At 34.6% G+C, this 26,864-nt stretch overlaps 1 protein-coding gene across 1 annotated transcript in view; it reads left to right on the plus strand.

Annotated features, from left to right (window-relative positions):
* LOC121441091 (dachshund homolog 2) overlaps positions 1-26,864 on the plus strand; it is a 504,032-nt gene that overhangs the window by 392,812 nt on the left and 84,356 nt on the right. The window contains exon 6 of the mRNA XM_041642221.1: positions 15,695-15,867. Coding sequence (XP_041498155.1) covers positions 15,695-15,867 — 173 coding nt within the window. The remainder of the gene's footprint in view (positions 1-15,694; positions 15,868-26,864) is intronic.

The raw sequence follows: 26,864 nt of genomic DNA on the forward strand, positions 1-26,864 counted from the left end.
AAATTAGCTAGCCTGGGGACCTAGGGTAAAACAAATACTACTGGTCTAAACAAACAAGCAAAATACATAACAATAAAGTGACTCCTAATGACAATCTGTTGTACTCAAAAATCAGTGCTTTGTTTAGCCATTATCAGAGAAGCTTCCTTCTATAGCAGGTAGCAGCAAACACAGATCCACCTGCGACATTATACAGAAAATGAGAAACCTTGGAATACCTATCTGGTATCTCCATCAAATTTCTTCCCTTCAGGGCTCAGGGAACCATGTGCAGGCAGAAAGAGTGTCCTTTGCACATTTATTCGGGTTTCCAGTTTAGTGCTTTTATGAGTTTCCAGAGAGTATTAAAGAGTGGACCTCTGCGTCTGTAACTATTTCTAGTGCATTTTCTAGGAATCCTTTCCTTCTGATTGTTTGTGTCATCCTTTTGTGATGCATTAGTTTTGATCTATCTTATATTTTTAATTTTATTTTATTATTTTAAAAAATTCCCAAATGAAAAAAACAAAAGTCATGGGCTAGTTACAAAATATGTGGTATTCTAGATTTGGGAATATACAGAAAGAAGCAAGCAGAAACAAAAATGGAAAACTATTTGAATTGTCTGTAATTATTATTACTCTAATTGGAAGCATGAACCTGGGAGAATGCAGCCCAAAAATAAGGTGGAACAAGGTCCATGAAATAGCCACCTTTATTCAGGGCACCAGAAAATTTATACTCTGACAGTGTTTAGAGAGTTAGGAAAATTCATGTGAGCAAAGTTCACTTGAGTTCCAGCTGTCTACAGTCACTGTCAAGGGCAAGGCAGTTTGAGTCAAGACTGTATACAGTCACTAGTACAAATTATGCTTAGACACATCATTTTTTTATGTATTACTCTTTTTTAAATTTGTTCTAAAAACTATCTTTTCTCATTTTACATGCCAAATTCATTTCCCACTCCCTCTCCTCCTGCTGCTTCCTCCACTTTTCCCCCCTAAACCCCACATTGCACTCCTCAGAGAGAATATGACTTTCATTGGGGAGTCAACCAAGTCTACCACATATAGCTAGGCTGAGCAAGGTATCCCTCCAGTGATAATGGATTCAAAAAAGCCAGAACAAGCAGTAGGGATAAATCTTGGTCTCACTGCCAGTGGCCCCACAGTCTGCCCCAGCATTACTACTTTTACCTGCATTCACAAGGCCAAGTTTGTTCCTATGCTGGTATCCTCACTGTCAGGCTGGAGCTGGAAGTTTTCCTTTAGATCAAGTAGGCTGTTTCAGTGAGTATCCCCATCATGGACTTGACCTCTGCTCATATTCTCATTCCTCCGTCTCTTCGACTAGACATGGGGAGCTCAGCCCAATGTTCGACTGTAGTTCTCTGCATCTGCTTCCATCAGTTGCTAGATGAAGGTTCTATGATGACATTTAAGACAGCCATCCATCAGACTACAGGGCAAGGCCCGTTCAGGCACCCTCTCTACTATTGCTTAGGGTCATAGCTGGTTTCATCCTTGTAGATTCCTGGGAATTTCTCTAGTGCTAGGTTTTTTGTTAGCCCCATAATGGCTCCCTCAATCAACATATCTCTTTCCTTGTTCTCCATCTCTGTTCTTTCTCCATCTTGACCATCCCAGTCCCTCTAATTCTCCTCTCCCTCCTCTTCTCCCCTCCTACTCTCCTTCTGCCTTCCATTCTCCCCCTACACGCCCAATTTTCTCAAGAGATCTTGTCTATTTTCCCTTTCTAAGGAGATCTATGGATGCTTCTCTTAGGGTTCTCCTTGTTACTTATCTTCTCTGGGGTCATGGACTATAGGCTCCTTATTCTTTGCTTTACAGCTAGTATTCACCTATGAGTAGGTATTTACCATGCTTATCTTTTGGGGTCTGAATTACATCACTCAGGATGGTTTCTTCTAGTTCCATCCATTTGCATGCAAATTTCATGGTGTCATTGGTTTTTTACCACTGTATAGTACTCCATTGTGTAAATGTGTCACATTTTCTTTATCCATTCTTCAGTTGAGGGTCATCTAGGTTTTTTTCCAGGTTCTTGCTATTACAAATAATGTTGCTGTGAATAGAGATGAACAAATGCTGTTGTAGTATTGTTGAGCACCTTTTGGGTAAATGCCCAAGAGGAGTATTGCTAGGTATTGCAGTAGGTTGATTCCCAATTTTCTGAGAACCCACCATACTGATTTCCAGAGTAGTTGTACAAGTTTGGATTCCCACCAGCAATGGAGGAGTCACCATCTTACCCCACATCCTCTACAGCATAAACTATTCTTGGAATTTTTGATCTTAGCCATTCTGACAGGTATAATATAATAATATTATATAATAATAATAATAATAATATCTCAGAGTCGTTTTGACTTGATCATTTTGGATGATTTTTTGATGTGTTCTTGAATTCTATGTGTCAGTATTTTATCAAGTATTTTCCATCAATATTCATGAGGAAGATTGGTCTGCAATTCTCTTTCTTGGTTGAATCTTTATGTGGTTTCAGAATCAGGGTAACTGTAGCCTCATAGAAAGATTTTGTCAGTGTTTCTTCTTGTTTCTATTATGTGGAATGTTGACCGATATTTCTGTCCCAACAGGTCCTGCCTCGTCCTGCCTGATCCCACAACCATTCAACCCCAAAGAAACATACAGGGGTCTATATTAATCATAAACTGGCTTGCCTATTAGCTCAGGCTTCTTATTAACTCATAACTGATATTAGCTCATAATTCTTGTCTGTGTTAGCCACGTGGCTTGGTACCTTTTCCAGCGAGGCAGTTCATCATGTTTCCTCTGCATCTGGGTGAGAACCACAGACTGAATCTTTCCTCTTCCCAGAATTCTCCTGTTCTTGTCAACCCACCTCTACTTCCTGCCTGGTTCTCCCACCTATACTTCCTTTCTGGAGTTTTATTACAATACCAGTGACAGGGTACAGACCATTGTCCCACAGCAGTGGAACAATTCGAGGAGTATACGTATTAGCTCTTCTTTGCTGTTTTGGTAGAATTCTGCACTAACACCATCAGGCCTTGGGCTTTTTTTGGTTGGGAGGCTTTTGATGACAGCTTCTATTTCCTTGCAGTTATAAGTCTAGTTAAATTGTTCACCTGGTCTTGATTTAATTTTGGTATGTGGTACCTATCCAGAAAATTTTCAATTTCTTTTACATTTTCTAATTTTGTGGAGTAGAAGTTTTTGTAGTATAACCTGATGATTCTCTGGATCTCCTCTTTGTCTATTGTTATGTCCTCCTTTTCATTTCTTTAATTTATTTATTTATTTATTTATTTATTTATTTATTTATTAAAGATTTCTGTCTCCTCCCCTCCACCGCCTCCTACTTCCCTCCCCCTCCCCCAATCAAGTCCCCCTCCCTTGTCAGCCCAAAGAGCAATCAGGGTTCCCTGCCCTGTGGGAAGTCTAAGGACCACCCACCTCCATCCAGGTCTAGTAAGGTGAGCATCCAAACTGCCTAGGCTCCCACAAAGCCAGTATGTGCAGTAGGATCAAAATCCCATTGCCATTGTTCTTGAGTTCTCAGTAGTCCTCACTGTCCACTATGTTCAGTGAGTCCGGTTTTATCCCATGCTTTTTCAGACCCAGGACAGCTGGCCTTGGTGAGTTCCCAATAGAACATCCCCATTGTCTCAGTGTGTGGGTGCACCCCTCGTGGTCCTGAGTTCCTTGCTAGTGCTCTCTCTCCTTCTGCTCCTGATTTGGACCTTGAGATTTCAGTCAGGTGCTCCAATGTCGGTCTCTGTCTCTGTCTCCTTTCATAGCCTGATGAAGGTTAACATTCAGGAGGATGCCTATATGTTTTTCTTTGGGTTCTCCTTCTTATTTAGCTTCTCTAGGATCTCTAATTATAGGCTCAATGTACTTTATTTATGGCTAGAAACCAAATATGAGTGAGTACATCCCATGTTTCTCTTTTTGGGTCTGGCTTACCTCACTCAGGATAGTGATTTCTATTTCCATCCATTTGTATGCAAAATTCAAGAAGTCTTTGTTTTTGACTGCTGAGTAGTACTCATTTGCATGTTCTTTGTCTGCCTTTTGATTAGTTTGGATAAGGGTTTGTCTATCTTGTTGATTTTTTTCTTTAAAAATCGCCTCTTTGTTTCGTTGATTCTTTGTATTCTTTGTTTCTATTTTCCTGATTTCAGCCCTAAATTTAATTATTCCCTATCATCAATTCATCCTGCTTCTTTTCGTTCTAGAGCTTCCAGTATGCTGTTAAATTGCTAGTGTGAGTTTTTTTTTTTTTTTTTAATGTGGTCCCTCAGTGCTATGAACTTTCCTCTTAGCACTGTTTTCATAGTATCCCATAGGTTTAGGCATGTTGTGTCTTCATTTTCTTTGTATTCTAGGAAGTCTTTTATTTCATTTTTTATTTCTTGCTTGACCCAGGGGTGATTTAACTTAGCACTGTTCAATTTCCATGAGTTTGCAGGTTTTCTGCACTTAGTGTTATTGTTGAATTCTATCTTTAAACCATGGTGATCTAATAATCAACAGGATGTCATTACAATTTTATCATATCTGTTGAGGTTTTTTTTTGTTACTGAGTTTATGGTCAATTTTAGAGAATGTTTCATAAGGTACTGAGAAGAAGGTATATTCTTTTATGTTTGGGTGAAATTTTCTAACGATGTCTGCTAAGTCAATTTGAGTTATGACCCTTTTTAGTTCTCTTATTTCTATGCTAAATTTCTGTCTGGTTGACCTGTCCATTGTGGATAGTGGGGTGTTGAAGTCTATTAGTGTGTGTGTGTGGGGGGGGTGTTGATGTGTGATTTAAGCTTTAATAATGTGTCTTTTACTTATGAGTGTGCTCTTGTATTTGGGGCATAAATGTTCAGGATTGAGACTTCTTCTTGATGGATTTTTCCTGTGATGAGTATCAAGTGTTCTTCTTGATCTCTTCTGTTTGATTTTAGTTTGAAGACTATTTTGTTAGAAATTAGGATAGCTGTGCAGGCTTTTTTTTTTTAAAAAAAAATGGGTCCATTTGATTGGAAAATCTTTTCCCATCCCTTTACTCTGAGATAATATCTGTTTTCAAAGTTGAGTTGCATTTCTTGTATAAAGCAGAAGGATGTATCTACTTTCATATCAATTCTGTTAGCCTGTGTCTCTTTATAGGTGAATTGAGTCCATTGATATTAAGAAATATTAATGACCAGTGATTGTTAATTCTTGCTATTTTTTGGTGGTAGTGTTTATCTGTTTTCTTTCTTTGGGTTTCTGGTGTGAGGTTATCTGTTACTTGTGTTTCTATGGGTGCAATTAGCCTACTTCGGTTGGAGATTTTCTTTCTAGCACTTTCTGTGAATAGGTATTGTTTGAATTTGTTTTTGTCATGGAATAGCTTGTTTTCTCTATAGATGGTGATTGAAAGCTTTGCTGGGTACAATAGTGTGGGCTTGCATCCATGGCCTTTTAATATCTGCAGCACATCTGTCCAGGACCTTTTGGCTTTCATCGTTTCCATTGAGAAGTCAGGTGTAATTCTGATAGGTCTACCGTTATATGTTACTTGAACTTTTTCCTTTGCAATTCTTAATAGTCATTTTTTATTCTGTATGTTTTATGTTTTGATTATTATATGGGAGGAAACTTTTTTGGTTCAATCTATTTGGTGTTCTCTAATCTGCTTTTGCCTTCATAGGCATATCCTTCTTTAGGTTTGGAAAGTTTTCTTCTGTGATTTTGTTGAATGTATTTTCTGTGCCTTTGAGTTGGAGTTCTCTTTCTTCTACCTTATTATTCTTAGATTTGTCTTTTCATGATATCCCAGAGTTCCTGGATACTTTGTGTTAAGAATTTGTTGGATTTATCATTTTCTTTGACCAACGAATCAGTTTCATCTATAGTATCTTCAACATTTGAGTTTCTCTCTTTTATCTCTTATATTCTGTTCATTAGGTTTGCATTGGTAGTTCCTGTTTCTTTACTCAGATTTTCCACTTCCAGAATTCCCTTGGTTTCTGTTTTCTTTATTGCCTTTATTTCAGTTTTCATGATTTGAACTGTTTCCTTCACCTATTTGATTGTTTTTTCTTGGTTTTCTTGATTTTCTTTAAGAGTTTTATTGATTTCTTCTAATTTTTTGTTTATCTTTTCCTCCATTTCTTTAAGGGAATTTCTCATTTTCTCTTTAAGAGTCTCTATGATCTTCATAAAGCTATATTTAAGATAGTTTTCCTCTGCTTTTTCTTGTTTAGGATGATCAAGTCTTCCTGTTGTATGACCACTGGGTTCTGGTGTTGCCATGTTGCTTTTTAGGTTGTTGGAGGAATTCTTACATTGGCACCTACCTATCTCTTCCTTCATATGAGGCTGGCAGTGTCTTTGACTCTTCGCCCAATCTTTGCAGTTGCTATCCATGTCTTAGAGAGCTACTCTTAGTCTGCTATGTGCAGTTGCTCTCTGAGTCTCAGGGAGCCACTGAGGTCTCTCTGTGCAGTTGTAGCCTGTGGTTCAGAGTTCCTCTCTTGGTCAGCAGTATGCAGTTGAAGCCTGTGCTTCAGAGTTTCTCCAAGGTCTCAGGGGGTGAGTAGGTTTGGGTGTGGATTGGGCCTTGTAGTTTACAGGGTCCAATCGATTGTGGGGTAGGTGTTGGGGTAGCCTACCTGCAAGAAGCTATTGAAGCTGAGGCAGATGGTAGAGGGACCCCCGGGGTTTTGCCCAGGTACTGAGTCTCTAGAGACTGGGATGCCCAGCTGGCTTGCTGATCATCACCTCTTAGTCTGCTGTGTGCAGTTGCAGCCTGTGATTCAGAGTTCCTCTGAGGTCGCTGGGGATGGGTGGATTTGGGGACAGACTGGGCCTTGTAGTTTACATGGTCTGATTGATGGGGTGGGGGGTGTTGGAGCAGCCTACCAGGAAGAAGCTTGCCTGCTGGCTGGCTACTCAAGCTGAGGCAGGTGGGGGAGGGGCAAGAAATACTGCCCTGGTACTGAGGGCCTAGAGAGTGGGATATCCAGCAGGCTAGCTGATCACTCACCTCTTGGTTTGCTAATGCATTTGCAGCATGTGGTTCAGACTTCCCATATCTTAATAATAATGGATAAGATAATGGGTAATCTAGAGTAAACCCACTCCTATTTATTACTATTGGGATGGGCACAAAGGCACATTTAAAGAATAATCCATGTTTTAGAGGAACAGAGTTTATAAGACCTCTTGTTTCCTTGTTTAATTGGAGTTATCACACAAGCTCTCAAAATTCTCCTCACACAGCTTCTTCATAAACCATGCTCTGACAAATGATTTTTTTCCTAAAATCAATGAACAATAAGGAAAAATGTCAAAGCATATAAAAGTGTTCTAATATGTAAAATATCAAAGAAGTCTCCAAGTCTGCTTAAAATTTAAACTGCAGAAAATCAAGACATAGGAAACGCCAGAAGGTAATAGTGGAAGAAATGGAAATATTTCCTTTCATAGAAAAGAATCTAAGAAATACAATGTAGTACTGTATAGAAACTATGTAAACATGAAATTCCATGATCTAGTCAAGTATTTCAAGAAGAAAGCTATAATGTAAAATTCAGGAAAGGACAAATCATTAGAGAACCACTAATGAAACTGAAAGAATGTAAAGCTATATTCTTTTTATATGGCACTTGTACTATCCATATATTTATGTAGTAAAGTTTTTTCAACGACATTTAAATGAGTTCTAAATCTACATGGAAACCTCTCCATAAATGGGCCCCCTGACAGTTTATTCAAACCCAAGCCGTTAGCCATAAACACATCCACATGTGAGTAACAGTAAATGTACTCAGCAGACTATATTTATAGATGTGTGCTTGTGTGTATATTGTGTAATTAAAGAGGTATAGATAATGGATTTGAGAGCACAAATGGGGGGATATGGGAGAGTTTAAAAGGAAGAAACAGGAGTAGAAATGTTGTAAATATGGAACTTATATATCAAAATGTCCCAAAATTCATTCAATTTAAAGTAGCTTAAGCCAAATACTAAAATTAACTATAATTGACATGAGAGAGAGAGGAGAGACTAAATTGTTCCATTAAAACAAGAGAATGGAACAAAAATGGAGGATGGGTTAAAGGAAATTAAGAATACATTAAAATAACAAATTAAAATAGATGTAGAAGGTACTTAAATTGGGTTAATAACCACTTTTCATGGAAATGTTTTAAAATGGCCAATTAAATGATAGGAACTACTTCATCTATTTTAATGGTATCAGACACGAGTGCTTTTTGCTTTCATTTATTGAGAATTTGCTTCCTTTGAAATCATCTACTGAGTGAACAAAATACAACAAAACTAATGGCAGTCACAAGAGAAGGTTATAAAAAGCAAAGAAAATAATAAAGAGTCATAAAAGAAATAATTAATATTAACTTTCAGGCCCCATACTATGCCAACCAATCTATTACTAGGGAAATCATCATCTAGCTGAGTGGTGTTGACGCACACCTTTAACCCATCACTTACAAGTCAGAGGCAGGTGGATCTATTTGAGTTCCAGGCCAGCCTGTTCTGTAGAGAGAGTTCCAGAACAACCAAGGCTACACAGAGAGACCATGTCTTGAAAAAAAAAAAAAGAAATAATAAATGTTTCCTTAAAGAACCTCATTAAAAATACTAATATAGATATATTTAGTAATAACACGGGAAGGAATAATGACTATAGTTCGGTGGTAATACAAAGGAGGTGGAGTAATTATATTAATTTCCAAAAGCCAACTTCGAATGAACAAAATATAAAATCATCAGTTTCCTTCACAATGACATAACTTATCAAGTACTTGCCTAAATAACAGCATAAAATTATATTAGGGAAAAAACTATTATAAATGTAAAGAAAATTGATGAATATACTCTTGGAGACTTTATCACCTACCTAGCTGTAATTGACACACCTAGAAGAAGGGCATAATTGAACTAAGCAGAGCAATTAAAGAAGTGAATGTAATAGACATTTTAAATTACTTTACCCAATAACAGAATAATACATACTCTTCAATTCACTTGGTACATTATCAAAATTAACACATTATGGGCCAGAAAACCACATTAACAAATTTAAATAAATAAAATGTTACAATATTCATCATTCATAATGGAATTAAAGTACAAACAATAGCAGAAAATGACTTCTGATAGAATATCTATCAAATGACTAAGACAAAATGAAAATATAAAAACAAAAGTAAAAATACCAGTTAGCAAAACATTGCATTTTAATGTCAATTCTTCCTAAATTAAAGTGCAGATTCAATAAAATCATGAAATATAAGTAAATTATTTTGTGCATATTCACAAACTGATTTTAATTATTTACATGAAAATCAGTTGTCAAAATTAGCCAATGAAATAAAAAGACTAAAATAGTCAGTGAACTGAGATTGTCATTCCTTGTGGTTTATTTGGCAAATAGATCAGAAATATAGAAGAGTACTCAGAAATGTACCTAAGTTTCATCAGTTATTATTTATTGAAGGAAGAAACAAAGTAATGCAAAGAGTAGTTCTTTTAGCAAATGACACTGAACAAGTGGAAATCCCCATACAAAAATAAATCATTCTCTCTAAGGCCATTCAATCTTTACGAAAGCTAACCCAGGATGGATCACAGTTATAAACATAAATGTCAAAACCATGAAAATAAAAAAATATAAAATCACAAACTTTTAGGAGTCGCCAGGCAGCAGTGGCACACACCTTTAATACCAGCACTCAGGAGGCAGAGACAGACGGATCTCTGTGAGTTCGAGACCAGCCTGTTCTACAAAAGCTATTTTCAGGACAGGCTCTAAAGCTACAAAGAAACCCTGTCTCGAAAGAACAAAAAAAAAATTAGGAGTCTTTGGATCGAGCAATATATTTTAGATACAATAACAAAGATATGATCACTAAAATAAAAATACTTGATAAATCGGGGTTTATAAAACACATAACTGCCCTTGAACACAATTAAGAGAATCATGAGGAAAGGCTTAGAGTTGAGATATTCTCTTCCCATATATATATATATATATATATATATATATACTAAAAACTGATAGAATATATACAAAACTCCATAACTCTACATTTAAAAAACAATTAAAACATAGACAGAGACCTGAAAAGAAACTTTATCTAAGAAACTATACAGGTGCAAAATTAACTTATGAAAGTAATTTTTTGTTATATGTCATTAGAGACTTCTAAGTAAAAATGTGATGTCCTTATGCTACCATTAGAATATGCAAAATCCAAAACATAACCTGCTTACAGAATTATGAAACAACAAAAAGACTTCATTACTGGAGTATGGAAATCAGCACAATAACTTTAGATGTCATTTTGGAACATCTTACAAACCAAATAAAATTATTCATATTTGTACCAGTCAATATGAAACATCTACCAACACAAAAAACAACATATTTAAAGCTTATGATAAATTTATTTATAATTACTAAATATTGAAACCAACCAAGATATACTGAAATAAGTAAATGTGTGAAATAACAATGATGATGAATGTTCTGGAATACTATAAGTAAAATTACTTGACCTAGCTTTCCTTAAATAGACTTGATTGAGCTTTATGTGCACAACTGTAAGTGAAAAATGAAGCATCTAAAAAGACTAAATAATGCATGAACATGACTATATGACATTGGGAAAAAAAGCAAAACTAGAGAGACAGAACAAAGATCAGTAGTTACCAGAGGTTGTGTACAATAGAAAGCTTAAGAAAAAGACAGTACAGTTCTTGATGTATTGGAATTATTTTGTATGTTCTTAAAACCATAGATCAAGATATTATGCAGTTTGAATATCTGGTGAGATATAGTTCAAACAGTGAATTCTAGTATAAACTGTGGAATTTGATGAATAATAATTTATAAGTAATGACAAGCTGATAGTAACAATATAATATAGTAATGTAAGATACTGATAAGGTTAGCCATTTGTGTAAGCATAAAAAGGAGTACTGTATAGCAAATTTTTGCTTATCTTTTCTATAAACCTAAAACTGTTCTAAAGTAGCCTTTTAATGTTATGAATTGAGATAGAATTCATCACTTTTTCCCTCCTCTATATATGTGTATAAAAACATAAATACATAAAAACATAAATATAATATGTTTAGTCTGATTTTGGTTGGTGGTGTGTATGACTACTCTACATTGGAAAACCAAACATGTGTTCACCAATAAGAGAAGCAAATTATCTTTTAATGAATTAATTTCATTTTAAAAAATTGTTATGTGTTCCTCGTATAAAATCGGGATAATAAAACCTACCACAAAGCTTGTTGTAAAAAGCCATTAATTTCTGTTGTGTTGTGTTGTGTTAGAGATACAATTCCAGAGAAATTCATTTATGTGGGGCAATATTATCGTTAGTCATTTCTTCAGAGAAATACAAATTGTACAGTGAGGCTATAGTGAAGAATACATGCAAAAACATAATGAAATCACAAAACAAGAAATGCAATAATCAAGTTTATGGAAGGTGTCCTTTATTTTAGTGGTAGTAAGGAGTCATTGGAAGTCTAGAAATTGGAGTGGAGGGATAACTGAAATGACGTAGGAATAATAACCAGAAACATTGTAATTGTTATTGAAGGGACTGCTGTCTGATATCATTATAGAAATAGATTCTACAGAAATCAACAAACATGACTTGGGACAAATTGATGTCATATTTAGAAGGACATTGAAGTTTTACTGAAATGTACACCCTTCATGGCTAGGAGCAGGTAATACATGTCTTTTAATAAAAATGGTGGTAGTTGCTAGCATATTAAGGTATAATAGAAATGATGCTTATTATAGCTTGTATTATGTCCTTGGTAACAGGAATGAGAAAATTCATTTTCATGATTTTTAAATCAGATTTATTTTTATTACCATATATGCATATCTTGCCCATGAATTTAATGAACCACATTGCTATAGTGTTGTATACTATTGGATTTTAATTTAATGTTTCTAACTTTAGCAAAGGATTACCTTAAATCATTCAATATTTAAATATGCTTTGCATTTGTAACTGGCCTGTAATGTAAATATTAGCTTAGAGTTCAAGGAACTGCAGTCAATTGATAATTAATTATTGCAGATCAGGATCTAAAAGTGTGTCTTGTAAATCCTTCGTGGTTATTTGAAATATTTGTTGAATGGTATTTTAAAACTGCCAATTGACTGTTAAATTCTGTTTGCAGTTTGTATTTAGTTTACATGTCGATTGAACTTTAAGTAAGCATATTTCTTAATGTGTCCAGATGGTGTCTGGGTGATGCTGGAATAGCATTTGAAAATGAGAAAAGATTATTATACTCTTAAGGGAAGTATAAATTTAAGCATATTAAAGCTTTTCAATAATAAAGGAAGACATTGAGAGCAGCTTTTAATCTACAGTTTAATTTGTGACTAAAGCACTGTGCACATAAACAGGAATCAAATTCTAAAGTGATTTTGGATTTGTGGAGAATGTCTTTGAAGGTTATTGATGCTTGTTATATGGAATATTAGGTAAAGGTTTTTAGGATAAAGCTGAATCATAATTAATTATCATGTTATTAAATACTTTGTCATGATAGCTTGAAATATATGATTAGTAGAGTATATAAACACATGTATATGCAAATATTTCTTGTTAATGAAAAGTCATTTGTCCCCTCACTTTATAATTCTTTAGATAAGATTTAAAATGAGACAATCATGTTAACTTCCCTTCAGATATTTTTTGGAGTAAAATGGTTTTCTTTTTTCCTGTGTGTTCTTTTCCTAAACTATCTTTTTTCATGTTGCATACCAATCCCAGTTCCCACTTTCTTCCCTCCTCCCATTCCCTCGAATTTACCCCCTACCCTACCCCTCATCCACTCCTCAGAGAGGGTAAGGCACATTGCTTTGAGGAAGGACCAAAGCTCTCCCTACAATATCTATACTGAGCAATGTATCCTTCCAGGGAGAATGGGTTCCAAAAAGCCAGTACAAGCAGTAGGAATAAATCCTGGTTCCATTGCCAGTGGCCCAGAAGTCTGTACCAGACAACTGTCACCCACATTCAGAGGGTCTAATTTAGTCATATGCTGGTTCCTTCCCTGTCTGGCCAGAGTTAATGATCTCCCATCAGCTCAGGTAAGCTGTTTCAGTAGATGTCCCCATCATGGTCTTGACCTCTTTGCTCATATTCTCATTCATCCCTCTCTTCGACTAGACTTTGGGAGCTCAGTCCAGTGTTCCACTGTGGGTCTCTTCCTCTGTTTCCCCAGTTGCTGGATGAAGGCTCTACAATGACATTTAAGATAGTTATCAATCTGATGACAGGGCAAGGCCAGTTCAGGCACCCTATCCACTATTGCTTAGGATCTTATCTGTGATCATCCTTGTGGATTCCTGGGCATTTCTCTAGTGCCAGGTTTCTTACTAGCCCCATAATGGCTCCCTCAATCAACATATCTTTTTCCTTATTCTCCATCTCTGTTCTTTTCCCATCTTGACAATCTCATTCCCTCAAGTTCTCCACCGTCACCTTATCTGCTCCTTCTCTCATTCTGCCTTCATTTTCCCCCCAGCCCTGTGACCCCAATTTTGTCAGAAGAGCTTGTCCCAGACCCAGAAAGGTAAACACGGTATATACTCACTCATAAGTGGATACTAGCTGTACAGGAAAGGATAAGGACCCTATATCCACAACCCTAGATAAGCTAAGTAACAAGGTGAACCCTAAGAGAAACTTATATAGATCCCCCTGGGATGGGGAAATAGGCATGTAATTTTGTGTGACTGATTGTAAAATTCTACCTTAAAAATTTCCACATATAAGAGAGATCATGTGATCTTTATATATTTAGTTTATTTCACTGAACATAATACTCTCCAGAATTATAAGTATTCGAGGAAATGAATATATTGTGTGTTGTCCACATTAAATACATCATTGTAATTTGACTTTGTATCTATCCATAATTATATAAATGTTTATATATAAATCTATATTAAAATGATTACAAAGGAATTGTAGAAGCAATAACTTCCAAATATTCTTGTAGATTACTAGAAATGTATTAGAAAGAAATTATGAATTGAAATAAAGACTTAATCTTACCATTCATTTGACAAAAAATATAACTACTTATACTAGGAAAAGCCCTTTTGAAGTAAATGTTGTTAGTTTAATGCTGAGACTTGTCTGATAATATAATAACCCTAAGAAAAATCTTCTATACCTGATATATTCATCTACTAAATTCTTTCTAACATATATTTAAATGTTGAATGTTGTAATTCAATACTGCTAGGAACTGTTAATGTCTCTTATCTTATAGTCACAATGATCTGTTTTTTTTCTTTTCTTTTGACTTTTAAGTATAATTTAGATTTCTAGGCTTCTTTTAGCCCTTGAGCAGCTCTAGTAACTGCATTTTATGTCTGTCTTCAACAGAAATACTGGGTGTCAGGTGTATTTATTATTTATGAAGTCTTTAAAATTACAATATTCACTTAAGTATTGCATGAGCCTAAATTTGGTTGTTTTGCTGCTGTATGCTTTCAGTGTACTTTCTAATAGGTTGAAATCAACCATTAGATTCAGATTCAGAAGAGAGACCTCAAATAACTCACCACTTCTTGCTCATAGCCTCTAATTAAGTTGCATTTCATTTTAAAATTTTAGGTTAAATGTATGTATACACAGAGTGGGATGAAATGGCTTCCTAAATCACATGTTTGAATGATAGTATTATCACTAGTAGTATTTTTGATAAATTAGATATCAGGGTCTTCTGAAAACACTTTTTCTTGCTCCCTTTTTGTTATGAAATGAGAAGAAAAAAAATAAAAGGGTGTCAGAGAAGAAAAACTAGATGTTAGTATTTTGTTATAGTAAGTAGGATCAGTATGAGTCCTGTCCATAATAATCTTTCCATAGCTTATAAAAAGTTGTTTTAAAAGGTTAACATATATTAGAACATATGTTAACAATATTGTTTTCTGAGCTTTATCCAAAATAGGAAGAGTACTGTAGCAAAACAATTTGTAAATACATTTTTTGTAAGTAAAATGCTAACATCCACATAGCTAGTCTAACTATATCTTGCATCTGTTTAATGATGGCTTTAAACTCTGCCAACATGAGAAGCAGTCCATAAACAACTATTTTAGTTTGTAATATTTTACCTAATGACATGTATGACTATCAAAAGTAGAATTCATAATATTGAGTTATTATTTAAGATATCTAAAACATATGAACATTATTTCAATTTACAGTAGAAAGCATTGAAATCCTGCTAATATTAAAAAGCATTGACATTTACTATTAAAATGGAAAGGAGTTTTTTATTTTAGCATGATATTTATTCTTTATTAACAAAGATTTCAAATTGCAATTATAAGCATTCCTTTTTTTAAAGCATTATTTTCTTTAATAATATGAACCTTGGGTAATATGTATCTTGCCTTATTAACTCACCTAATAAATCTGTTAAAGGAAGTGAAATAATAGGAAATATGTGAACATAGAGAGATTTTTGATATATTTTAAGCATTGTAAAATCCTACTGATACAATTGATGGCACAAAATGTTACTACTGTATACTAAAACAACTATAAAATGCTAATAGTGGATAAAGATGCTTTAGAAAACCTTCTTAGTCTCATAATGTAACAACTTTAATGAACACTGTCTCTTTTAGGTCTGGATCTGCCATTTATGATGATGCCTCATCCCCTACTTCCAGTCAGCTTACCTCCTGCATCAGTTGCCATGGCAATGAATCAGATGAATCATCTCAATACTATTGCCAACATGGCTGCTGCAGCTCAGATTCACAGTCCACTCTCCAGAGCTGGTGCCTCTGTTATAAAGGTAGGAATCATTATTCTGAAGAAAACAAAGGTATTGATTATATACAAGCTTTGATAAGTATCAGCAGTACCACTAAATTGTCAGCTATAACACATAGATTATTAACTCCACTACTGTGCAGTGATTTTTAATTTGGTTTTTTAATAGGCCTGTCATGTTTTGCTATTGTTTGGGTTTGTTTTCTTTCTACTGCCACAGATCTCTCTTTTATTCAAGTCTTGTGTTTTGAAATCAAATGCACAGCGTATCGGATGTGCAGCCAAAGCAAACACAGGGTGGAGGATTATGTAATACACATTCTCATTTGTGGGATGAGGCTATGCAAAACCACTGTACATTTTTTTAAGTCTGAGAAAAATTGTAAGGTATTTTTCACTGTACTTTAGTTATATTCAGGCAGGCTTTGGTCCCAATTCTAGTTTGCTACTGATTGATTGAATGACCTGAATTACAATACTTCACACTCCTAAATGTATTACTTCAATTGTAACTGAAAATCACAGTAATTTTGTATCTATCCATTGGATAGCTAGAGATAATATGGAAAAAAAATATTTGTTAAAATCAATACAGTATGGCTGGGTAAATGGCTCAGTTGATAATGTGCTACCCCGCCCCCCCCCCCCCCCCAAGCATGAAGACCTTAGTTCAGATAACCAACATCACATAAAATAGCCAGCCATTGTCATGTAGCTTTGTCAACCAAGCTCTGACAGGGTAATGATAGCCATATCTAAGGAGCATGGTGTCTAATCATTCTAGACTATAAGTGAGCACCTTATTCTGTGAGACACTGTTATAGAGTGTAAGAGGAAAGAAACGGTGAAAGACAATTGATCACATGCCCTGAGCTACACAGGCAAATGCACACCTGTGCATGCACATGTACAAATGCATACACAATTGTGCAAGCATACATAAAATGCAAAGCCCAACAAACATTAGGAAGTTATAATACTTTGTTAAACAGTCAAAATCACATGTCATAATTTTTCAAAATTTTGTGGTAACTACATAATGAGAAACAAATCATACGTTATAATTACTACTGTTTCTTATTATTTTGACTCATCTTTTGATCTTCTATTTCAAATAGCAAATAAACTATACCTTCCAATATGTATTTTCTTTTGATGAGGAGATGATATAAGAGTTTACAGGATGTTCAGAGATGAGTCAATCAGTCAATCCCATTAGTTAGTTCCTTCTCTTCATTTATTTAACAAATATTGTACCCCAAATATATTGATCAGTAAAGGAAAGGGATAAGATATACTTTCAGACATACAAGAATTCACAGCCTAAATATGAGGTAAATGAGTTCTCAAGTTAACTTTTATTAAGACAAACTAATGGATAATATATGAAAATAGCCAAATAAAATAGAGGAATTCAGAGGAAACATATATGAGATCAAACTTGGAGAAGAAGTGATATAATGTTAGGAAATCATTACAGTTGATGGACTTCAACTTGGAAAGTGATCATTTTTATAAAGTCTTACATATTTCAGTCAAATGGAAGTCTGTTTACTGTATATAGCTCTGAATGTGTTGATTGTCTTATTTGTTTGAATTTTTCACATAGTTTTATCTGAGAATTACAGTTGTTTTTGTAAACAAAATGCCCAAATACATTACTTAAAAACAATTGAATAAACTTCTATTATTTTGAAACTGTATAGCTACTAATAACAAACAACATCACAAAAAGTTAGGAAATGCTATTAAAATATAGAAAGTTAGTAAAATGATACCAAAGTACAAGAAGGTACATTTTGAACGTTCATCTTTATTTTAAAAGAAATTGTTTTAAAAGAACTTGTTTTTTGAAACACACACTTAAAGTTCAATCTGTTATATTGTGGGGGCATTGGGCAAGCATACATATTGAAAAGTTTTATTATAATAATACTTGAGGATGTAGAAACGATTAGAATAAAGCCACATTTCTTTGCTTATATTCATAGAATAATTTCTGCTAGAAGTTTAACAAAATATCCTTAAATAAATGTTCCTCATTGTTTTACAAAATGTCTAAATTAAATTCATCATTTGTCCAAATTATACATAATCATATATATTAATATTTAATATATGGAAATAAATGTCTTAAGCATGAGATTTGGCGTCTTTATAACAAATTTACTTTATTTTCAGTAATGTATCAGTGGCTTCCTTCATAAAAACCTTTGGGTTTATTAATTAATAGAATCAATTTAAAGTACAAATAAATATCAACATTTGATATGTAAAATGAGGGAATAAGTTTCAAAAAGCCAGTGAACTTAATTTTACTCAATTCATGAAAATTCACAAAATATTTGCCAAACTGTATATATTAATTTTCAGTTTATTCTTATCTCTATGTATACAAACTGATAATAAGTTAATATGCTGTAATTGTCTCCAATTTTCAAGTTTTCTTAAAATGAATACACATATGAATGTAGTGACAATTTATAAAAAGAAAACCATGAATTTGATAGCAATGAGTGTGTATGAGAGGTCTGGGAAGGATGAAGGCAAAGGAGAAATATTGTAATATTTTATAATCTCAAAAATAGAGCATTGAATGTTATAGGGTAGAGACAAGTGTGATTTCCAGAATATATATACATATATATACACACACACATATACATTATTTTCATCTTGTTACAATGCATGTTTGGCTTTTTGAATGCTCAAAAATTGAATTGACCATGACATTTAGTGTACTTAATTATGAATGTTCTATGTGCTTAGTCAAATTACATTGAATATTTTATACAAATAAGAGAGCCTTGATTCCTATCATTGATTTACAAGTTCAGGTTTCTAGCTCTAATGGATAGCGCACCTGGAAACCATCTCTTAAAAGCAAAACCTGTTCTACTGACCACACACACACACACACACACACACACACACACACACACACACACACAAACACACACCTTGACTTAAGTCAATTTTCATGACACAAATATTCTCACCATGATTATTTCCATGCTCTCTAAAAGTAAAGCAATTGAATCACAAAATGACAAAATATTTAACATTGACTTTGGAAAAATAGGCTTCTACAGAACACATTTGTCTTAAAGCTTTAAAAATATGAAATCTTTTGCAAACTAGTCCTTCTAGGTTAATTCCTGAATGTTCTTTAAGCTAAACAGAAACAAACATTTCCAATCTGCTTGCCTATACATTTGTAGGAAAACATAATATTAAAATTTTGCAAAATCTTCAAAAAGGAATAAGCAATTTGATTCTGAATTTAATTTATACCTAGTCCTCTAACAAAGAATGACCTCAGATAGTTGGATACAATAGGATTTGAACCATTTGCTTCAATTTATATAAATATGGCCACCACAGTGTGAAAAAGTTTCCTTCCTCCCAATAGGGAAAAGAAGTTATAGATGTGTTTTGAAGTCTTGGGCTTGTGAAAAGAATTTTTTTATTGTTCTGGATCGATTTCTTCAGTTCTATGGGCTTATTATTTTTAATAAATTTTAGCTTCACAGAATATTCCAACTATATCTCAGATAACTGACATAGTGGACACTTGCTCCATGTTGCTATTTCAATTAATCATGATGAATTCCAAAATTCCTCAGTTGCAATTAGTCTCAGTTTAATTAGTCAACAACTACATTTTATTTGTGGCAAATATATTAGGAAGTAAAAACAAACAAGATTTCAATCATTACAGAAATGTTTATTAGCTTGAACTGCATTAACCAGTGTAGATAAAAAGTTCAAAATCATCAGTTATCTTTCAAAAATGGACAATAAGTCTATTTAAGAACAAAACTGGTAGCCTAATAAGATGGCTAATTGAGTTGGATTTTTTTATGCCAAACCAGATTACCTAAATTCAGTGACTAAAACCTGCATGTTGGAAGGAGAGAACCATCTCTCTTTAGTTCTCTTCTGACCTCTATACATGTTCTGTGACACACACGTGCATGCGTGCGCGCGTGCGCACACACACACACACAGACAGACACACAAGCACCATTCAACATATTAATGAACAAATAAATGGTTAAAAAAGAAGCACATATCAACCTGTGTACTTCAGTTAGCCTTGTGATTGTTCAGAAAGGAGAGTTTGCTGATTATTATTGCCTTTGTTATTGTCAATTTGAACAGAGAGTAAACATAATTTAGTAAATAAAGACACAGTAACTTATTATTAATTATGTTGGCCGACCTTAGCTTCAGCTTGTCCCGCTAGCTCTTGTAAATGAACCTGTTTCTAGTCAGCTACATTTTGCTATGAGGATTTTTACCTTTCTTTCATTTTGTATCCCCTACTTTCCTTCTTCTTCTGTGTCTGGCTGACTGGGCCCTGGTGTCTCCCTGATATCTCTTTTACTTCCTGGCCCCAAATTCCTCCACCTTCCTGCTCTCTGCATGGGCATCCTACCTATACCTTCTTCCTCACTATTAACCACCATGTCACAGCAAGTCATATGTTCTTAGGGTGTCTGCAGTATACCACTCACTGTAAAAGTACTTGGTCCCCAAAACTGATTGAAGCTGACAGAATAGTAATTTTGGGGCACAAATTCAAATGCCTAGAAGGAAATTTGACAGATATGTAATTTAATAGCATCTCTTTCTTCTTCGGGACCTATGACTGACTACCCTACTCACAAGCTTTTGTTCTAACTTATAGTGAAAGACTAGAGTTATGTACTGTGAAATGGACTGTGAATCTATTTAGAAAGATTTTCTTAAAGTTTCTTACAATTCATGAAGTTCCAGCCATTGTTATACCAACAGGCACATCTTATTTGACATTATAACAGTGTATCACACAGAGTTTGCATTAGAACTATTGACAATAATTCTAGAAGAACAACATTGAAGAAATCTCTCAGTACTTTGAAAGTTAGCCAGTAGGGAGGAAGCTTGATGTCCCCATGTTCTATATCCAAAGGATAGTTTATCATGAGCAAGAGTCACTTACATACTAACTGTTATGAATTCAAAACGTAGCAGTGATAATAACCTTAATTTACTTTCCTTGACCAGTAGTGTTTTATAAATATTTATTTTAAGTGTTTTAGAATTTCATGCATATATAGTGTGTATTGATCATATCTACCTTCTATTTCTCCAATTCCTCTAAGACAACCATATTCTCTTCCAACGTCATGTCCTCTTTTTTTTTTTTTTTTTTTTTTACATACTGAGTCTCATTAGTTCTTTGTATTTGCACGGGAGTAGGACTAGCTATTAAAGCATGGATAACCTACCACAAATGACATTCATAAAGAAAACTGGCTCTCCTTCCCCCAGTAGCCATTAGTTCCCAATATCTTTGTACCTAGGCTTTGGGCCTTCAAAAGACTCTCCTCTCCTTGATGAAATTTTGATATTCTCCATCTTATGAAGGCACCTATCACTGCTGTGAGTTCATGAGGCAACAATCTTGCAAAATCCAGAAGACAACTGTTATTCAGCAACTTTTCCAACTTCTGGCACTTTCAGTCTTTCTGCCTCATATTCAATGATGTTTCATGAGTCTTTGGCGGTGATGTTTGTAAAATATGTCAAATTTTGGCCAAGCATCCCAAATACACATATTTTCTGTTCATTAACCAGTTGTGTTGAGTCTCAGTATTAACCACTATCTGCTTCAAGAAGACATGTCTCTGGTAAGGACTGGGAGCTCTACTGATTTATGGATGCAAAGGTATATGTTGAGAACACAGTCTAGTATTATATCCATCAAGCAAAATAAGAGTTATTATTAATGATGTGATTCATCCTTAGTTTAATTTCAAAGCACGGTGGTTTCTCCATGTTACTTTTCTCACCCTCATGGAATATATTATCTCAAACTCTTCAAGTTTCTGTTTCTGCTTCTACTATTAGGCCAGATGCTTTTTCAAATCTGTAACACCTTTAAGGTAAAATTTTACTTTCCATGAAATAAAAATTTTCACAGGAGGTATGGGCCAGCCTTAAGAAGGGTGACCACCATCCAATCCAATTAGATTTCAGTTGATACAAGGGGTCAGCAACTAAGGAGATATTAAACAAACACATCAACATAGTTTAATACAGCATGAAACAGCATGAGAAAGAGTCCATGACTTGTATGAATTGTTCATTAAAAGAACAATATTAGGTATAGCAGTATGAATGACAGCTCTTATCATATTAAGCTTTCTATAATCTCAAATCATTTTTTGTGAGCCATCCAGCTTCCTTATCCTGGGGTGCTGCTTTGGGCCTCTTTTAGATGCCTATGTCCAATCCTGATGGGCTTAGTGGGCCCTGTTCAAGCTGCTTGACTTGGCACAGAGCCTAGACACAATGAGCTAATTCTCTTGCCTGCTGTGACTGTCACTCTGGTGGAATCTTGGGTCTGACAGAGTGTGGAATTCTGCAGTGACTTTCACTGGAACCTCTTCCTTAGACAAAATTTCTGAGAGATTCATCTACTAAATGAACAATTTCAATATATCTTTCTAAAGTAGGAAGATGAACAAAGATTAATGGGACAAGGTTAATCCTTTAAATTTGCACTGTTTTATCATTTATACCATTTATGAACTGTTATTTACATATAAAGTCTTAAGTTAAAAAGAACAGATTTTTCTTTCGGTAATATTTCCTTTAAATCCAGCTCAGTGCAGGTCATGCCATATTTGCTTTCAAGAGCTCCAGACAAACCTTGTTGCTTGGCTTTCTATTTTCTTATCTTTTTCCTGATCGTGCCAAATTTCACAAAAGACTAAATTACTCATATTTACCAAAGCCTCACCAATAACAATAATAATAATAATGATATTCTATCATTGGGATCAAGAAAACCACTAAAACTCATAGTTCCAAGTATCCTTTTGAATTAACTTATTTCTTAACTCTTGTTTACACATACCCATGAGGCTCAGGGACCTCACGTCCAGGTCTTTTTATAATTTTAATCTATCTCCTTTGTCTTCTAGTCTCTAATTTTCAGAAAATAAAAATCAAATGTTCCTAATGACTCATATTAGCCAGTCATTCAGAGACCTTTTCCCCCTTGCATTGCCTTAGATTATGAAGCCTTTGTCTTCAGTGAGGAATGAGTATTTTCATTATTTATTTTCTTTTCTCAGATCGATTTTGTCTGCCTTTATATCCAAGTTCATGAGAGACTCTTTCATTTTCTATTTAAAAGTTCTTCTCAATTTAAACACTTCAGATGTGGAACACTCCTGGTATTACTGTGCCATTATTAAGGCACCCCTCTGTATGTTCAAACATAGGTTGCCCTTCCTTCTATTACATAGGCTATATGTGAGAAGAATTGTCCAACATTTTTACCTTTTTCTCTCTCCTTATTTACTATCCAACTCTTCCTATAAGTTTCAAGTTTTAGGACCTGAGGATTAACACGTTAGTATGCTACTCATATTACTTTTCCCCTTTATAATCTCTTCCAAATACAGTGAGTAAGTGCCAACAGGCTGTAATATTAACCCCAATTACACACATTATTATGCAGTACAGTGGCCATACAGTCAAAACTGCTGCAGTGTTTACCTGAAATTTTGTCTTACTTGTACTACTCTTAAGGACTGCAGAATATTCTCTAATTATCAGTCTGTTCATTTTCAAGGCTTCCTAATACTAATGTGTTAAACTATACTACAAAGAGGTGTATAACTCCAATCATAAAGAAGAAGGTGTTATCTAGGGGTTCCGTTGAAGACCACATGGCCCTCTAATGTGGTTAATCAAGTCAGAGAATACAGCAACCATTGCAACAAGGAAGCACATCATCCTATACCATGTGGGGAAAGGTAGACATGTTGAGATGGTCCAGGGAGACACTACCCCCTTAGAATGATCACCACCAGTTGGATACACCAACACCTATTTTTTTGGGGGGTGGCATGTAGCCATTCTTAGCAAATTTAATCTTTGGTTCTGTTAGTTTGTCTTTGGGCACTATCTGTGTTCCTCCTCAGGTGATGCAAAAAAAATGTTTATTTATCTCAGATAGGGTGGTCACCCACAAAGAACCAAATAAATTATCAAATTATCTGCAAAATCTTGCTTAAGGAACCATTACATTTATTGGGTTGATTTATAGAAGTGCACTTGATGAGTTACTTATTAGGAGCATAGGTTATTTAAAGTCAGTGTTGTTACTGACATATATACCACAGCATTAGTGACAATTCAAGAAAGCTCTAACTATGAAGCCCCCTTCACAATTTATCAAACAGACAAGTTCATCAAAGAATCTGTTCTCAACAGTGTCATTACTACTTATGTATCCTTTGGAAGGAGCTTTTCTAATCTTACATTAGGAACTTCATGAGTTTTCTTTCTTTCATGAGTCTTTAAAGCCTTAATACTCCAGGATGGACTGTTTCACCTTAGGGATAATAGCTACATAAAACTTGAAAAAAATATGAAAATAAAATAGATATAGGACCAAAACCTGACTTGAATATTTTAATACCATTTAGGAGTTTAATCATTGTACTTTGCTTGTTAAATAAGACTTAATCATAAATAGGTTTCTTACAAGACTGTATAACATAATAGCTATTTGTGTGAATATGAACATTGCTATTGTCAATCTTTATCATGTGACTCTTGTCAAATTAGTCAATCTCCTTGTATCTTAGTTTGCAATAAAATGAAGATGGTAACTATACCTACTTTGGAGCATTAACATAATGTTAAATGATACAAAATTTGTAAACATGCTTGAAACAATATTTGGTATATGGTGTTTAGTGTGTATTAGGTAATGTTAATTTATTATGTTTTATAAGCCATATGGTAATAGCTGTTGTAAGGTGTTTGCTTGTTGATCCTGGCTACACAGCTAGCTTTGCCCCAAAATAACCACACAGAAATTGTATTAATTAAATCACTGCTTAGCCCATTAGCTATAGTTTTTATTGGCTAACTCTTATTTTAATTTATCCCATTTCTATTAATCTGTGTATTGCCACATGGCAGTGGCTTACTGGGTAAAATTCCCAGCATCTGTCTCTGGTGGCTCCACAGTGTTTCTCTCTGCCTCTGCCTCCTTTCTCCCAGCATGCCAATTAGTTTTCCCTGCCTACCTATGCTCTGCTCTACCAATAGGACAAGGCAGTTTCTTTATTCATTAAGCAATAAAAGCAACACATAGACAGAAGGACCTCCCACAACAAATAGTTATGACTAATATGATCTATAACTGGACTAGAAGAGAATAACTTCTCTTTGAAGAGGTTCTTATGAGAGATCCCTTATTAGTAAGTATGTGGTTACAAACTGCTCATCCATTAGGCTTATTTTCTTTGATGGGTCCTTGTCTCGTACCTTGGTGGTTGCTTGTGCTTTGATTAAAAAATAAGTGGGTTCTATGTAGTTGGGAACTAGAAAAGGATACACACAATACTTTTTAAGATTTCATTATAGTTGTGTGTGTGTGTGTGTCTGTCTGTCTGTGTAGGTATATGCAGGCAGCTGCCTAAAAAGAGCAGAAACTGGAGTTACAGGCAGTTGTATTCTATCTGATCTAGGAACTTCAACCAAAACTTGGATCTTCTAAAAAAGAAGTATATGCTGTTGATCCATTTCCCCAGTCCAAAGGCACACATACCAATATGAAAGTAGATCTGCACCTTTCCCAGAGAACATGGGTTAAAAACTACTAAAATTCATTATATAGATGTTTGAAAAGGTCAATCAAAAAATAAAAAAAAAATTGACATCAGTGCTAATTTACCTTAAATAATCATTAAATGTTTTCATTTGTGCTATTTAGTCTTTTGTTTTGAGGTTAGGTATCTGTGTGCCATATAACAACGACTGACCTTCCATCTTTCAGAAATACGAGTTGTGAGCAACTCAAAAAGTATTTGTATTAAGGTTAAGAATTTAATATTTATTAAGTTTGGGCAATTGTTTTCAGTGTAAATAATCGGCAATACATGCTTCAATTCCACAAGTGGAAAAGATAATAGTTTCAACCAAATGATTGCCATAGCTGTTCTTGTTATTTTGTCAGAAACTAGTTTGGAAATGTTGCTATGCCAAACACATAGTACATTTTATTTCTGGCTCAGATCCTTTTAGTGTCAGCTCAGCTATTAGCATTTGTAGCTAATAAGTAATGTAACCATAACATGAATTGGAAATTGTATTATGATCATTAGCTTGGCAGGTGTTATATATTACTATATGTGGCAAAATTCTGAAGGCAAAAATCATGACCCATGTGTAGGTACATACCAGTTTGAGACCCTGGTGTCTTCTATATTATTTTCTGCAGTTGTCAGAAGCTTTGCAATGCCTTTGTGCCATAGTTTTCTCTGATAAATCTAAGGAATTTAAGTAGGAAGCAGTTATCTGGCTGTTTACCAATATCATCTGCTTAGCTGTGTTTCTAGTTTGGCTGAGCAGCTGGCAATTAATGAATTGATAGGAAATGGTCATAAGGCAGTGGCATTAGCATGTGAACATCTGGCATTAAAATTAGTCAACACAGGGTTTTTTGTGATTTTTTTTTTTACTGAAAATCACTATTTAAATCTTATTCCAAATGTTCTATAGAAAAACAAAGCTATTACTATCTTTTAGGACATGAGATGAAGATACACTGTATCCAAGAGGAGAGTTGTTTGTCTTTGTTTATTTGTTTGGGTAGGTGGCAGAGTTCCAAGTCCACAACATAATTTAGAAGGCATGCATTTTCCACTGAATATGCATTCTGCAACTTGAGCCCATTTATATGCCGTGAACAGATATTGCAGTTGATTCCCTTAATCTGTCATCCTCTTCCGGGATAAGTTGATCACACAGGAGAGGTGAGAGGGCCCTTTATCCAAGCCTCACATAAGTTACACATTTAGAGATGCAGAACATTTTAGATTTTTCATGATGGTATGTTCCAGCTACACTCCAATTCTGGCATTATTTCTGATGCACAATATTATGTTGTCTTTTCCAATTTAGAATTGATATTATCACTCCAAAACTAAGAAATGAAATCCT

Source organism: Microtus oregoni, unplaced genomic scaffold (genome assembly GCF_018167655.1).
Source record: "Microtus oregoni isolate MIOR12 unplaced genomic scaffold, Mior012 000073F_002, whole genome shotgun sequence".
NCBI lineage: Eukaryota > Metazoa > Chordata > Mammalia > Rodentia > Cricetidae > Microtus > Microtus oregoni.